Below are 14061 nucleotides of genomic sequence, written 5' to 3' on the forward strand. Positions count from 1 at the left end.
AAACAGTTGCCCCAAGGCGCTTTATATTGTAAGGCAAGGCCATACAATAATTACGTAAAACCCAACGGTCAAAACGACCCCCTGTGAGCAAGCACTTGGCTACAGTGGGAAGGAAAAACTCCCTTTTAACAGGAAGAAACCTCCAGCAGAACCAGGCTCAGGGAGGGGCAGTCTTCTGCTGGGACTGGTTGGGGCTGAGGGAGAGAACCAGGAAAAAGACATGCTGTGGAGGGGAGCAGAGATCAATCACTAATGATTAAATGCAGAGTGGTGCATACAGAGCAAAAAGAGAAAGAAACAGTGCATCATGGGAACCCCCCAGCAGTCTACATCTATAGCAGCATAACTAAGGGATGGTTCAGGGTCACCTGATCCAGCCCTAACTATAAGCTTTAGCAAAAAGGAAAGTTTTAAGCCTAATCTTAAAAGTAGAGAGGGTGTCTGTCTCCCTGATCTGAATTGGGAGCTGGTTCCACAGGAGAGGAGCCTGAAAGCTGAAGGCTCTGCCTCCCATTCTACTCTTACAAACCCTAGGAACTACAAGTAAGCCTGCAGTCTGAGAGCGAAGCGCTCTATTGGGGTGATATGGTACAAGGTCCCTAAGATAAGATGGGACCTGATTATTCAAAACCTTATAAGTAAGAAGAAGAATTTTAAATTCTATTCTAGAATTAACAGGAAGCCAATGAAGAGAGGCCAATATGGGTGAGATATGCTCTCTCCTTCTAGTCCCTGACAGTACTCTAGCTGCAGCATTTTGAATTAACTGAAGGCTTTTTAGGGAACTTTTAGGACAACCTGATAATAATGAATTACAATAGTCCAGCCTAGAGGAAATAAATGCATGAATTAGTTTTTCAGCATCACTCTGAGACCTTTCTGATTTTAGAGATATTGCATAAATGCAAAAAAGCAGTCCTACATATTTGTTTAATATGCGCTTTGAATGACATATCCTGTCATTCAAAGCGCATTCATGATATTCATTCATATTTCAGTTCATAGGTTTGAAAAACCAGCTAAGAAAACCCCTCAAGCTTGCAGTTGCTGGAAAAAAAAATTTATGCCACAAGAGGGAGCTAGTCGAGCAACAGCTCAATGTTAAATCATCACATAGAAACAAGAAATTTTTAAACCATCATATAAACGTGAATTTTCGTATCAAAGTAGATTTGAGAAAAAAAGGTCCAAATTTGATCCAATTTCCACTGAAGTCACAATAATCCAGTGACAGCTTAGAGAAAAGAAATAATTACATTTCCAACTGACAAATCACAAAAGTTCAACTACAGTATAATAAATGTCTAACAAATGCAAAAAACAGGTTTAAGATGTACAATATTCAGTTTATTACAACTCACATGTTCAACAAACATTCATGTCATTAATTTTGGATTGTCACAATCACAATGTAACAACCAATCAGAAAAGTCTGACATACAATCATTAACATGGTGACATTTTATAAGAAAGCTGTACAAATCTACAGCTTATTGAGTGCTGAACCTGAAACTCTGTGCCTTCAACACGCAAACGTGAAAAAGATGCCTTTTTTTAAAAATCTGCTTAAAACAAAACAAAAAACTTAAAAAAAATTTAAGAAGCCACTGAGCAGATCTGTAACAGGCGACATAATGATTTATTGAACCGGTAGTGAATGAAATCAACGTTTCATGTTGATTTCATTTTCATCCACATCCTAAGTTGTGGGCATACGTTTACACAAACCTTGGCAAACTCCATTTTCCTGAAATGCACACGTTTCATTCTTAATCAAACGGTATGTGTGTTACAGTCAGTCATGTCTACTTCATTTCTATTTAGTTATTGCACCTTTTAATCCATAGGTGTCAAACTGATTCCAGAAAGGGCCAAGAGGGTGCAGCTGTCAGCACCATGTCTGGCCTGGATGAGGATGAAGTTATGAAGTCTGGTAACTTGAGCTGTCTGCTTAAGTCACCTCGATGCTCCCAGTTTGAGGCGGCTGAGAGCAGGCTGCCTGACGGTGAAGACGTCTGTGCATGTGGCTCCTCTCCAGCTCTTACAAAGGTGATCTTTGTAAGACTGATAGAAAGATGAACTTGTTTCAGCAGCACAGAAGATTCCAGAAAGTGACAGAATTTCTTCAAAATCTTCTGAATAAATAACTGCAACAATTTGAGATTGTTTTATTTTATTTCAGGGCCCAACCAAAGAATCAGTACCTTGCATTTGCAAACCATGCAACTGCCACGGGTCCTGGATGGCAATCACCCAGGCAGACAACCAGTCCACCCTCACATGTTTAAAGTGACCATCATCCACCACAGCCATGTGAAAGGTGGGCGTATCCTTGGCCTTCTCCAGCTGCCAAGGTCATGCTGGATCACACACAGACACACCACACGGGGAAATGTCATAGTTGACGCTCCCACTGTTTTTAGACGACTTTCTCCTGCTCCCAAACATAAGATGGCACTGGTTCAACAGTTAGGCCCTGAAACAGAGTGAAAGCTTTCTCCATTAAACCAAAATTATGCCAATTAGTCATTCAGAATATTTTAAAAGAACCTACATCCATTTTTGGAATCATCTGGAATATTTCATGCTACAAATATTAACACACCGCTGAACAACTTCAAATTTTAAAGAAATCTTTGAGATATAACACACATCTCAATCAGAAAAGATAAATAAAGTCATCCTGTGCCAAAGCAGCATCGATTGAACAAAACATTTATTGTGCGTTTAACAGCAGCTTTTTTTTTTGTCAGAGCAGGCAGCATCAATCTGAAGTTTCAAATCAATGACACGCACGTTTCCTGTAAAAGGGAACACAACACTGACAAATAATAATAATAATACTAATAAAAAATCAAAACATTTCTCACACAGCAGAGAATTTTGAGCTTCAGGACATGATGTTTGCTTCCACAGTGCGTTTCCTTACGATTCCAATCACATGGCAGACGCACGCTACAAAACCTGCCTGCTAACACCTGCTACCACTTTAGCGCCTGCTTACAGGAAGTTACAGCTTCAGTCGGGTCCTGATGTCATCCATTGACCTCCAGATCCATGTGTCACACACCCAAAGTACACGAGGCCGACTCGCCGAGTCGATGTCACGGCGCAGCAGGAGACCCGGCGGTGGTTCATCTCCAGTTGTGGTACATGTACACGGAGGCAAAGATGAGGTTTGTAGTGAGGCTGAGCAGCAGCAGGCCCGGCCAGACAAGACGCTTCAGGAAACCTGAAAACATCAGAACAGCAGCACAAATAAACACTAAACCATTTTACTCTGATTCTGCCATAAAGCAGTATGAAAAAACTACTACTACATTTAAAAAACAGTTTTACAGTGATATTAGTGTTTGCCAATATTTTTTCCACAAGCACGGCAAAAATATTACATTGCCAAAAATTATCATGTACTAATAGTTTTGAGCAAATTTTTTTAAAGCTCAAATTCTCTTATTTCACCATCTTAAATACAAATATTTTCTCGTTTCTTTACGCATTTCTTTCCTCCTTTTGGACAATAAACTGAATATCTGAGCTGTTGACAAAACACATTTGAGGACGACATCTTGGGTTTTGGGAGACACCGATCAATATTTTCCAACATTATGACATTTTTCAGACCAAACAACTCATTAATTAATCGAGGAAATAATCCACAGATTAATCAGTTATGAAAATAATTGCTAGTTGAAGCCCCATTATATCATGTTAGCATTTAAATAAGTTTCAGAGTTTGTTATTTTTGTCTTCATTTTCATAGTGACTAGAAAAAAAAAGTGACAGGAAATATGACCAGAAGTATGACAACAATCACCTGATCAAATCTTACAACTTTGGTGTGTTACATTTTCTGTTATTTATTGTTTGTAGATGTTTTAATGTATTCAACTTATGGATTTGAAGCAAATAGTTTTGAAATGTACAGTACAAACCTGGAAGTGCTACACAAAAACTAAGAATGCTTGGGGCCCTATCTTGAAGATCTATGACTCACGGTCTACAGTGTATTTGGGGTGTGTCCCACTCCTCAGTATGACACGCTGTGTGAAATATGAGCACAAAGTAAGGCACAGTGTGCAAACCGGATGTCCTTATTTACTCTGTTGCTCATGGGTGTGTTTTCATGGCATGATATTTCATAACATGAAATAAACCAGAGTGTCATTGGTCAACCCCTTTAGGACGAGTGCACCAGCTTTTGGCACATTAGAATTTAAAGGGAGAACTCAAGGAGGTTTTCTGGTAGGGAAAATGACCTGCATGCACAAGGTATAGATGAGCAGGAGCAGCAGATAAGACACAGACAACATAAAAACCTGTGCCATAGTACCACAAAAATGCTCAAAGCCAAGTGGAGTATCAATAAGTCTTGGGACATTTGGTTCATCCAATGAAAAGTGTGAAAATTCATTGTCAGGATTGCAGAATGTCTTCACTTTTGTCAGTCCAAGCACCTAAGGTCCAGCTGCTTCAGCTGGCATTTGACAGAGACCTCAGTCACCAAAGCCTGAATGATTGGAAGGATAAAAACCTGAGGACATTCCACAATCAGATGCCTGCAGCTTCCGCAACAGTAAGGTAAAAACTGTTCACTCAGACTCAAAACAGAAGATGGTTGTGCGCTGCTGCTGATGCAGACATGGAGTGACTTTCCTTTTCTGGACAGGTTGAAGTGTGAGATTTGAAACTGTATTGTGATTTTGTTAGGGGTGTCACAATACACGTATTTGTATTGAACTGTATGGTACACATGCCACAGTTCGGTGCACAGAACTGCACGCAGAATACATAGTACAACGCTGCACCGTGTGATTATACACACATGCTTATTTGTTTCCATAAGTCACTGACATTTCATTTCATTTCCACAGAATGTGTCACTCTAGTTTCATGATCTGTATAAAAGGAGGCGTGGTCTTGTGCTTGAGGAAAAGAAGGCGTGCCCACACCCCTCCGCCTGCTGCTGACAGACTGTGGTCAAGTCAAACGGAGGAAACGGCGAATCGGCCAGTTGACAGGAGCAACCAGGTTATTCCAATCAGAAACTTTGGAAGCATTCGTGAAATTGGTTAATTTACCATTTTCTTCCAAATTACAAACCTAAAAGTGAAAGCGTCCTGATGACACATTAGTAGTTAAAATCACTGTCCCCGGATGAAATCAAACCGCATTCAAGTTGGTGTTTTGTATGAATTAGTGTAATATTCCACGGATGAGATGACCGACGAATAGAGACACTACGTACAATGACTTCAAATCTGTACCGAGTGAGGTTTTATGCTGTCATTTGGGCCAAACAAACTTAAAATGGGCAAAATATTGAAGGAAGTCTGGCATGAGGCATCACAAAATACAAAAACAAACTCCAAAACAACACTCTGCAAAATAAATTCGTCCAAAGAGAATGACGAGATATAATCAATTCATAAACCTTTCATGAAAATAGAAAGTTTATTTTTTTGTATCACATCACAGGTAAGTCCAGACGCCCTGTGAAAACTGAATCCCACCACCTGCATCAAATCTCTGCAAAACCAGCTTATAAAACTTGATCCATGCTTAAACAAAATCACTTTGTTGGAATTAATATGATTAAATATTCATGAGGTGACAGTGGTCACAGAACCACCAGAAAACAGCTGCAGTCATTAAGAAAAACTGAATTAATATTACGGCTTTGGTAAAAACATATTTTTCACAACCAAGTTGCACTTATCAGGATAGACTGCTGCCCTTCCATCTGTATGGCAAAAACTTCCATGTGCTAAAACTCTCAAAACCAAAATTATTTTTTATAAATTAATACTGGGAGGTCAGAGATCTGCTTGCAAAAAAACACATTTCTGACATTCATAAATGGCTTTATTACTGAATTTTGGGTTTCAAGTACAAAATGTACAGAAGCTCATAAATGCTCACATCACCCACTAGATGGCGACAAAAGCTGCTCAAATGTGCAACAAATGTCTCGACTGTTTATTAATTTGAGAAGTAAACTTTTGGTGAAAATAAATTTGGTGAAAATTTGATTTGAAAACAAAGCAAATTCAGATGTATCACCTAGGACCCAGAGTTCTCCTTCTGACCTTGTTTAAAATCCAACCGCTTACCTTTAGATGGCGGTGCGTTCTCCAGACCTCCTGTCGTGGTGTCAACCTGGCAGGCAGACGAGTCGGAGGAGCTACATCGCTTCTCTTCAGTCACGCTGCCGTTTTTTAATAAGGAAGTCAAGTCTGCAAAAAACAACAGCTTCTGCTCAAAATTTCACCTGAAAAAAGACCAGTTAACCATTGTAGGCTCTCATCCCGATTAGTTCCCTTATTTGAAACATCACAATACTTCAACCAACATTCTTTTAAGTGATTTTTAGATACAAATGTGATATTGTGCGTGTCATCCTTCGGAAAAGAAAAATAAATAAATAGATCTGCAAGTCATCTGCAAATTATTGTTTAGCTTCCAGCAACCTGCCACTCTTACCATTTTGGCTCTGGATTGGTGAGACGTCATCGGAATAGCAGCTACTGTACGCTGAAGAGGTCGGCTCGACAAAACCGTGGGATGGAGAGGCAGCTGGGGACCTGAACAAGGGTTCTGCCTCCGAGGAGAAAAGACGGAGCTTCTGGCCACTGATGTTCAGGCGGGCGGGACTGATGAGCGGCCGGCGGAGTCTGGCCGAGCCGCAACTGGACGTGACTGAACCGGCCACAGAGGGAGTCGGGGAGGGGCCTGGCGATGATGGGCAGCTCGCAGACTTCACAGAAAAGTAGTCTGTGCCAAAAGTGTGAAACATTCATTCAATCACACATGCACTGTTTAGAAATGTCTGAAAATCACAGGTGTGAGATGATGATGACAAAAATCCCCACCTGAAGGTAGCGACTCTTTGCACAGGGACGCTGGCCTGCTTCCACTAAACAGATACCAGGAATCTGAAAATGGAACATGGGCAACCCATTAGGAATAATGGAACAGAAGTGAATGATGGCCTGAAACAAAAATCAGCACAAGACTCGTGCTATGTTTTTACACATAACGACGGAAAGTCACGAGTGTAACAAAGTATACATTGTTGACCGCTGATCATGAATGTGATGATTTGAGGCAGAGGCATCAGGTGTCCTCAGGAACTGCTGCAACCTGTTACCACACGTTACGATTAATGGCACGTGTTGCTGGAGAATTATCAGGAACCATTACGCACGGTCAAGAATAATGTTCTGCGCTATCGCGCGTAACAGTGCATGTCACATTGTGAATGAGGTGAATTGTCTCCACACACACCCCCATATTCATCCATCAGTTGATGAACAATTCAGATCGCTCCAGTTTGTTCCTCAAAATTCACAGCAGAACTTCGTGACTGCATGCTTAGTTGGGCTCTGTGCCATGGAGTGGTGCAGAAAGGAGGACGAGACGGAGAGAGCTAGATGTGTGGCTTCACGTGGCTCTCATCTTGCTCGTTTTCCCAAACATCAGGCACAGCAGCAGCAGGTGGAACATCTGCAGGAGCATGCTGAGGAGCACTGGAAGGAGACTTATCCGACTTGGTGTCACTGTCCTCCTTTGGCATATTGCAGCAAGAAAACTGAATGTGGTGCAGAAGGGTTTAATTGTGTGCACGTCAGAGAAGAACGCTGTCACGCTCTGTTAAGGATCACCACTAATCAAGACGGATCAAGACGCTCAGTTGCGACCTCGACATAAGGTGAAATGAGGGTGGTGCGTGACATTCACGGAAGATTTTTTGACACCCAAAACATGATCCATGAAAATCACGAATATCACACACCACAACATGTCCTGCCTATGTGTAAACGCAGCATTATAAAACCACCTCTGCCAAGTTTCTGTTCATGTTTTTACCCATGTCAGATTGTCAACTGGATTACATGTGGACTAATCATCAGTTAATCAATCAGGTAATTAAGTGGAGATGTAGATGATGGGCCATAAACCCATCATAATCCAAGGGTAGAGCCAAGGGCCAACACAAACAAAAAAAAAAAAAAAAAAAAGTGTCACTTTTCCAGTTGTTTCTCATTAAATAAATTGTAAAAACTAAGCATTTCTTTTTACTTGTTCTGTTTTGCTCTGGGTCTCTACAGTGGATCCAGAATGTTGATTTTAAGTTTTATGCCGCAGTCCCTTGGTGGCACAACTTCACATGTACAAGGAGAATAAGACACAAGTGGCATCAAACTGGGGACCTTCTTGTTGGGAGGTACCATGTGAAAATAAATACAAATCATAGTCAAGAGGTTGCAGCACAGGTTAATTCTTCCAGCTGCCTTTTGTACAGTTGAGTGCTCTTCTAGTATTACCATGCAATATGAAAACATGTTGACAATTTGGTCAAACTGCAAAGAAATCCAGGGTTTCTGGACTTGGAGGACGCTCCCTGTAGCAGCATGCTATCACACTCCACAGACAAATAAAATGCACCGTGCTTATGAGCATCATTTGTCAAAATCAGAGGAAGATCCAGCAGTTCTGGACAGCAAATGTGAGCTTGTGTCGGTGTTACCTGTCCGGGTCAGGGAGGGGATGGTGCCGAGGGAGAGCACTCTGTTGAGGCGTCCGGGCAGCGAGGAGGGGGAGGCTTTGCGCTCGCGGGAACTGTGCTGGCGGTTGATAAGTTTGGAGAGGTTGGGGGGAGGGGAGGGGACGAAGTTATCCGCCGGGTCGGGGAAGAGCAGAGGAGGCTGAACGCTTAAAGGGGGAACAGCAGAGCTTCCTGCAAGGTATCTGCAACAGAAGAGCAACATAACACTCCAACACCTGAAACCACAACCAGAGTATTACGCAGACTGAAAAACATTTCTAAAACAGTACAATGATAATAAAGTTGTGTTTTTCAAGCTGTTGTGCAGCAGGATGCAGACCAGCAGGAAAAAGTGCAAGTTGTGTTGTAAAATTAGTATTTTTTTTCCCTCCTCAATAGCAACTAAATTTTTAAGCAATAATGCAAAGCTGGTAACAGGATGGAAAGACCTAATCCAAAAAAAGCTAAACACCAGCTCAGAAGTGATCAGGTGGCACAGCGATGATGCCCACAATATAAAAAAAAGGTCATACGAGGTCTGTTAGACGGACCTTTTTATTTATTTCAAAAACCACATGGATTTGAATCACGTGTGATTGTATCAGCCAAGCTTGAACCTTCGTGCGCATGCGTGAGTTTTTTCACGCCTGTCGGTTGCGTCATTCGCCTGTGAGCAGGCTTTGAGTGAGCACTGGTCCACCCCTCTCGTCGTTAAGGAAATGGCGGAATGATTTGGAGCTTTGCTGCATCAATTTTTTCCTGAAACTGTGAGAGACCTCCAGGTGGACACCATTCGGAAAATTAATATGGCTTTCAGGGACGATTTTATGGGGATTACATAGATTAAGGAGTGCTCCAGCCGGTTTAGACCGCCCACAGTGTCTGAGAGCATGACGCGCTCCGAGCGCCAATCGACAGGCTGACACCCCGCTGAAACAACCAGATCATTTCTCCGCACGTCTGTCTCAATGTGCCGAAAAAGTGCTGATGTCCACGTCTTCTGCAATTCCTGTGCTAGTCAGACGACATACTGGATCAAGACAGCGTCCAGTTTAGAAATGAACGGCACATTCCACTCTTACAGGAGTTTGTGTCATGGAAAGAGGAACGGAGGAATCCTGCGCGTCGCGGTGGAGCCGCATGGCGCAAAGCAACTCCGTGATGAAGCCTCACAGGACATGTTGGGGCATGTCCAGCTCATGCTCAATTTCTCGGATATTCACATGACTGAAAAGCAACTGGAAGCCGTCTGAAAGCCACTTGAAAGCCGTCCTGAGAGACCAACACAGAGGTGGTTTTGTCCCGCGCCATGAGCGGCACGGTGACACATTCATCTGCTTCTTTTTCCATGAAAAAAACTCCTGTAACAGTGGAATGTGCCGAAAAAGTGCTGATGTCCACGCCTTCTGCCTTTTTGTGAAAGTCAGACGATGTCCCGGATCAACAAAGCCTTCACGTTGGAAATGATCTGGTTGTTTCAGCGGGGTGTCAGCCTGTCGATCGGCGCTCGGAGCGCGCTGCGCTCTCAGATCCTGGGGGCGGTCTTTAAACTGGCTGGAGCACTCCTTAATCTGTGTAATCCCCATAAAATCGTCCCTGAAAGCCATATTAATTTTCCGAATGGTGTCCACCTGGAGGTCTCTCACAGTTTCAGGAAAAAATTGATGCAGCAAAGCTCCAAATTGTTCCGCCATTTCCTTAACGACAAGAGGGGTGGACCAGTGCTCACACGAAGCCTGCTCACAGGCGAATGACGCAACCGACAGGCGTGAAAAAACTCACGCATGCACACGAAGGTTCAAGCTTGGCTGATGCAATCACACGTGATTCAAATCCATATGGTTTTTGAAAAAAAATAAAAAGGTCCGATACTTTTCTAACAGACCTCGTATATGTTGGAAACATGTTACAGGTGCTTTTAAAACATCCATGTTCATTAACAACAAAATTTTGGAACTAGTTTCTACAAAATTTGCCATTTTCCAATGTATTAGCACAGGGCTGGAAATTCGATGACTTGTGACCAATTTGAGCCAAACTCAAATCACTTCTTCCAGGACTTACGCCCAGTGCAGCTGTCAAGTCTGATCAAAATCAGAACAGGTATAAGATATCTCCATAAAGTTACAGTACAGTATCTGTGTGTGGAGTCGGCGGTTCATCTCACTGCACTGCAGGACGGAGAGTTTCAGGAGAGCCTTTGTTCCCACAACCACTTTTTAATGCCTCTTGACACCACTACAACCTCCCTCTAATCTTATCTAATTTCTATTATCTTTTCACCTCCAGAGACCTTTGGGATTACGTGCAGCAGTTTCTTTGCTTACACAATGCGGCACTTTTAATTTATTTAAATATACTTTGTTGTTTTTAAGTGGTGTGTGTATTTATTTATGAGCTATTGGATATCTGAATTTCTCCTTGGGGATGAATAAAGTATCTCCTATCTATCCATCTAGGTACAGTAGTTACACAGAGACTAAAGCCCAATTTGTGCTATTCCAGCTATTTCTGCCTCGTTGCAAACCCCGTCTGAGCTCCTCTCAGTAGGCCGACATGCACCTCCCAAAAACTGTAACTACACGTTGAGATGACAGACCGCACAGGCTGTGATTGGTCCACCAACTACATCATTTCCAGAATCTTACTTTTCTGGTTTCACAAACAACTTTCATCAGACAATAGGCCAGTCTTCATGAAAAATGTTGCACCCCCTACTGTTCTGGCAGTGAATTGCATTGCATCATCCACAACCTCTGATGGAGGACTTCCAAAGATTCACGACTGTGACAAAGACACAGACAGACATGGGGTCAAATACTTTGCATTGTATTTAAATACAAATACTTTAGATTTTCGAATTACAAATTCAAATACTTTGTACTTTTTCAAATACAAATACTCTATATTTTTGAGTATTTCAAATACAAATACTTTCTATGGACTATAATCAACAAATCAACACAAAAACTGATAAACCGGTGACAATTTATTGTGAAAATAGCATGACCAAATACTACTGATAAGTAAAGGATTGAATGTTTGATCACAAATTCACTATTATAATATCACAGGCAATAATCAAACTATCACAATATATATTGTTTCCCTCAATATTGCCTCCTTTTGTAGCCACCATATCACAAAACAATAATAAAATGTCGTATCTTCTCGTCTCAGCATATTGTATTATTGTATCTCAATCACAATAACGTGGAGCTTATAGTTTTCTGGTGCGTCTCAACACGGTGTCACAGAGATTCCCAAGTTTGAAAAGTATTTGAAAAAGTATTTGGAAATACTTGGGATCGGCGATGTATTTGAAATACAAATACTTTGAATTCAAAATCAGAAAATACAAATACTCCGAAAAATGTATTTAAGTATTTTCAAATACAAATACTTTTGTATTTGGCCCCATGTCTGGTCACAGAAGCATAAAAAGGCCTAAAGGCAGTTAGAAGAACATACACCCCCACCGGCATCAATTGCAATAGATGCCAGCAAACCAATACAATACTGCTCGATACCTCAGAAACAAAAAAGGTGCTGTTCTAATGAGACATCTTGTTGAAGAGCAGTTGAAGAATCATTAATAAAAAAATAAATGGAAAAAAACAAAAAACAAAACAAAACAAAAAAACACTGCTAGGGAACATGGATGCTGAACAGTCTTTGAAATGTCTTTGCACTTGTGCCTCAACAGACATGGAATATATTTATAAACTCAGTTTTCCCCAATTATTATTTGAGTCACGTGATGCTGGCTTTCAAATTTTGTGTCAGTACAATCCATTTGTAAATAGACTTTACTCTGGTATGAATTCTGATATGTATTTAACACGAACACTGTCAGTGTCGACTGCTGAAAGCTGTCGAGGGACACAACAGACAACAGGCTGAAATCAGTGGAGAAACGATCCCGAGCAATTGTTTCTTCTGGAAAACAAACCGTAACATCGTCGACATTTGTTCCGTCAGCTCAAACCATTTTAAGAAAGCACACTTGGAGGGAGAGGCTGTAAACTGTTTTGATAAAAAAAACTGAATTCAAATCCTTTTACAAGTAGTTTATTATATTTCAGGTACACAAAACAATTCTACATACGAGTCTTCAACTGGAGCACCAAAGAAACAACAGATGACAGAATTTCACCAGTTCATTTTCAAAAATGTGTGATTCCACCGCCAGCAAGGACTTTGTTTTACCCATTCATTACAAAATTCATGGAAAAGTTATGAACCAATCTGTGGGAGCTATGCCATGTAAAAATGTTTCAAAAAAAAGTTGTGATGATTTTGGAATAATTTCATTTACATAACAAAAGTCAAAATTTCACTTTTGGTGGAAGCACACATTTATTTGCATAAGCTGAAGGATGTTTCAGCTAGAGGTGCTCCACCAGACATAAAATAAATTAAATATAAATAATATTTTAAACCAAGAGCCCAAAATTGCAAAACGTTGCTTAAACTATATAAATGGACCAAACTTTGATGATTTTTTTTTAAAGTAAGTGTTTCTCTAACACACTGCAAAAAACATTTACTGTATGTATTTAAAGAAAAACAATCACACCAGTGAGCTACATACTGTGCAGTGAAAATGGTTACATTCACACATTTAAAAAAAAAAAGGTAGTTTTAAAGCATAAGAATCGCACTGTTAAATCCTTCTAACAAAATAATAGTGCTTCAGCTGAATATGGCAGTGCTCAGATAAAATAATACATGTTGAAATGCTTCGACAATTAAATATTTAAACAGTAATGCAACTCATCGGGTAGATACATATGACAAACAAAAAAACCCCTAAAACATTCCAGCAACACTTTTTGCAAAATAAACATGACATCAACACACACACATATTGAGAATTCACAGCAAACAAAAACCTTTTAACACAGCTCGTAACACGGTGGCAAAGTTAACATTTCAGCATATATACCATGACCTCCAAGTTCAGAGTATTTTGAAGTTTGGGACATGTAGCATGACACAGCATGATTTACATTTCTATTTTAATCTGCATTATTTTACAGAAGCGCATCTCCATCAGAAAGAGACCAAAACAGAGACCAAACTCAGTGCTCAAATACAACAAACCTAAACAAGGTCTAAATTCCCCATACAGGCACGTTTTCCATCTGCTGGTCTTGTTATCACGCTGCTACAAACATCTTAAAATGTCACTTAAAAGTTAAAACACTTAATGCATTGAATAAAAAAAAATGTCACTGCAGTTTGTGTTCTGAAACATGCGCCACTTCATTTTTTGTTAATTTACTTGAAATGTCAATGTTTTGGCATAGTTCGGTAGACTATACCATTCTGCCCACACCGATAACTTTTTTGAAATGTTCCTAATTTCAAATATTATATTACATAAAGCACTAATACGCATAACTTGGAAAACATCAGCATACAACTACGAAAAGGTGCATTATTGCAGACTAATGATCTTTGTCAACAACTTAACATGCATTTTGTCACATAATACAGAAATATATGTA

The 14061-nt window shown here is 40.5% G+C and overlaps 1 protein-coding gene across 1 annotated transcript in view; it reads right to left on the reverse strand.

Moving 5' to 3' along the window:
* Positions 1-1333: 1333 nt before the first annotated feature.
* The window catches only part of tmem201 (transmembrane protein 201), a 43836-nt gene continuing 31108 nt past the window's right edge, over positions 1334-14061 (reverse strand). The window contains 5 exon segments of the mRNA XM_034173279.1: positions 1334-3232; positions 6114-6236; positions 6484-6774; positions 6873-6935; positions 8531-8751. Of these exon segments, the coding sequence (XP_034029170.1) occupies positions 3135-3232; positions 6114-6236; positions 6484-6774; positions 6873-6935; positions 8531-8751 (796 nt within the window). The 3' untranslated portion in view covers positions 1334-3134.

The sequence above is a fragment of the Thalassophryne amazonica genome, chromosome 6 (genome assembly GCF_902500255.1).
Source record: "Thalassophryne amazonica chromosome 6, fThaAma1.1, whole genome shotgun sequence".
Lineage (NCBI taxonomy): Eukaryota > Metazoa > Chordata > Actinopteri > Batrachoidiformes > Batrachoididae > Thalassophryne > Thalassophryne amazonica.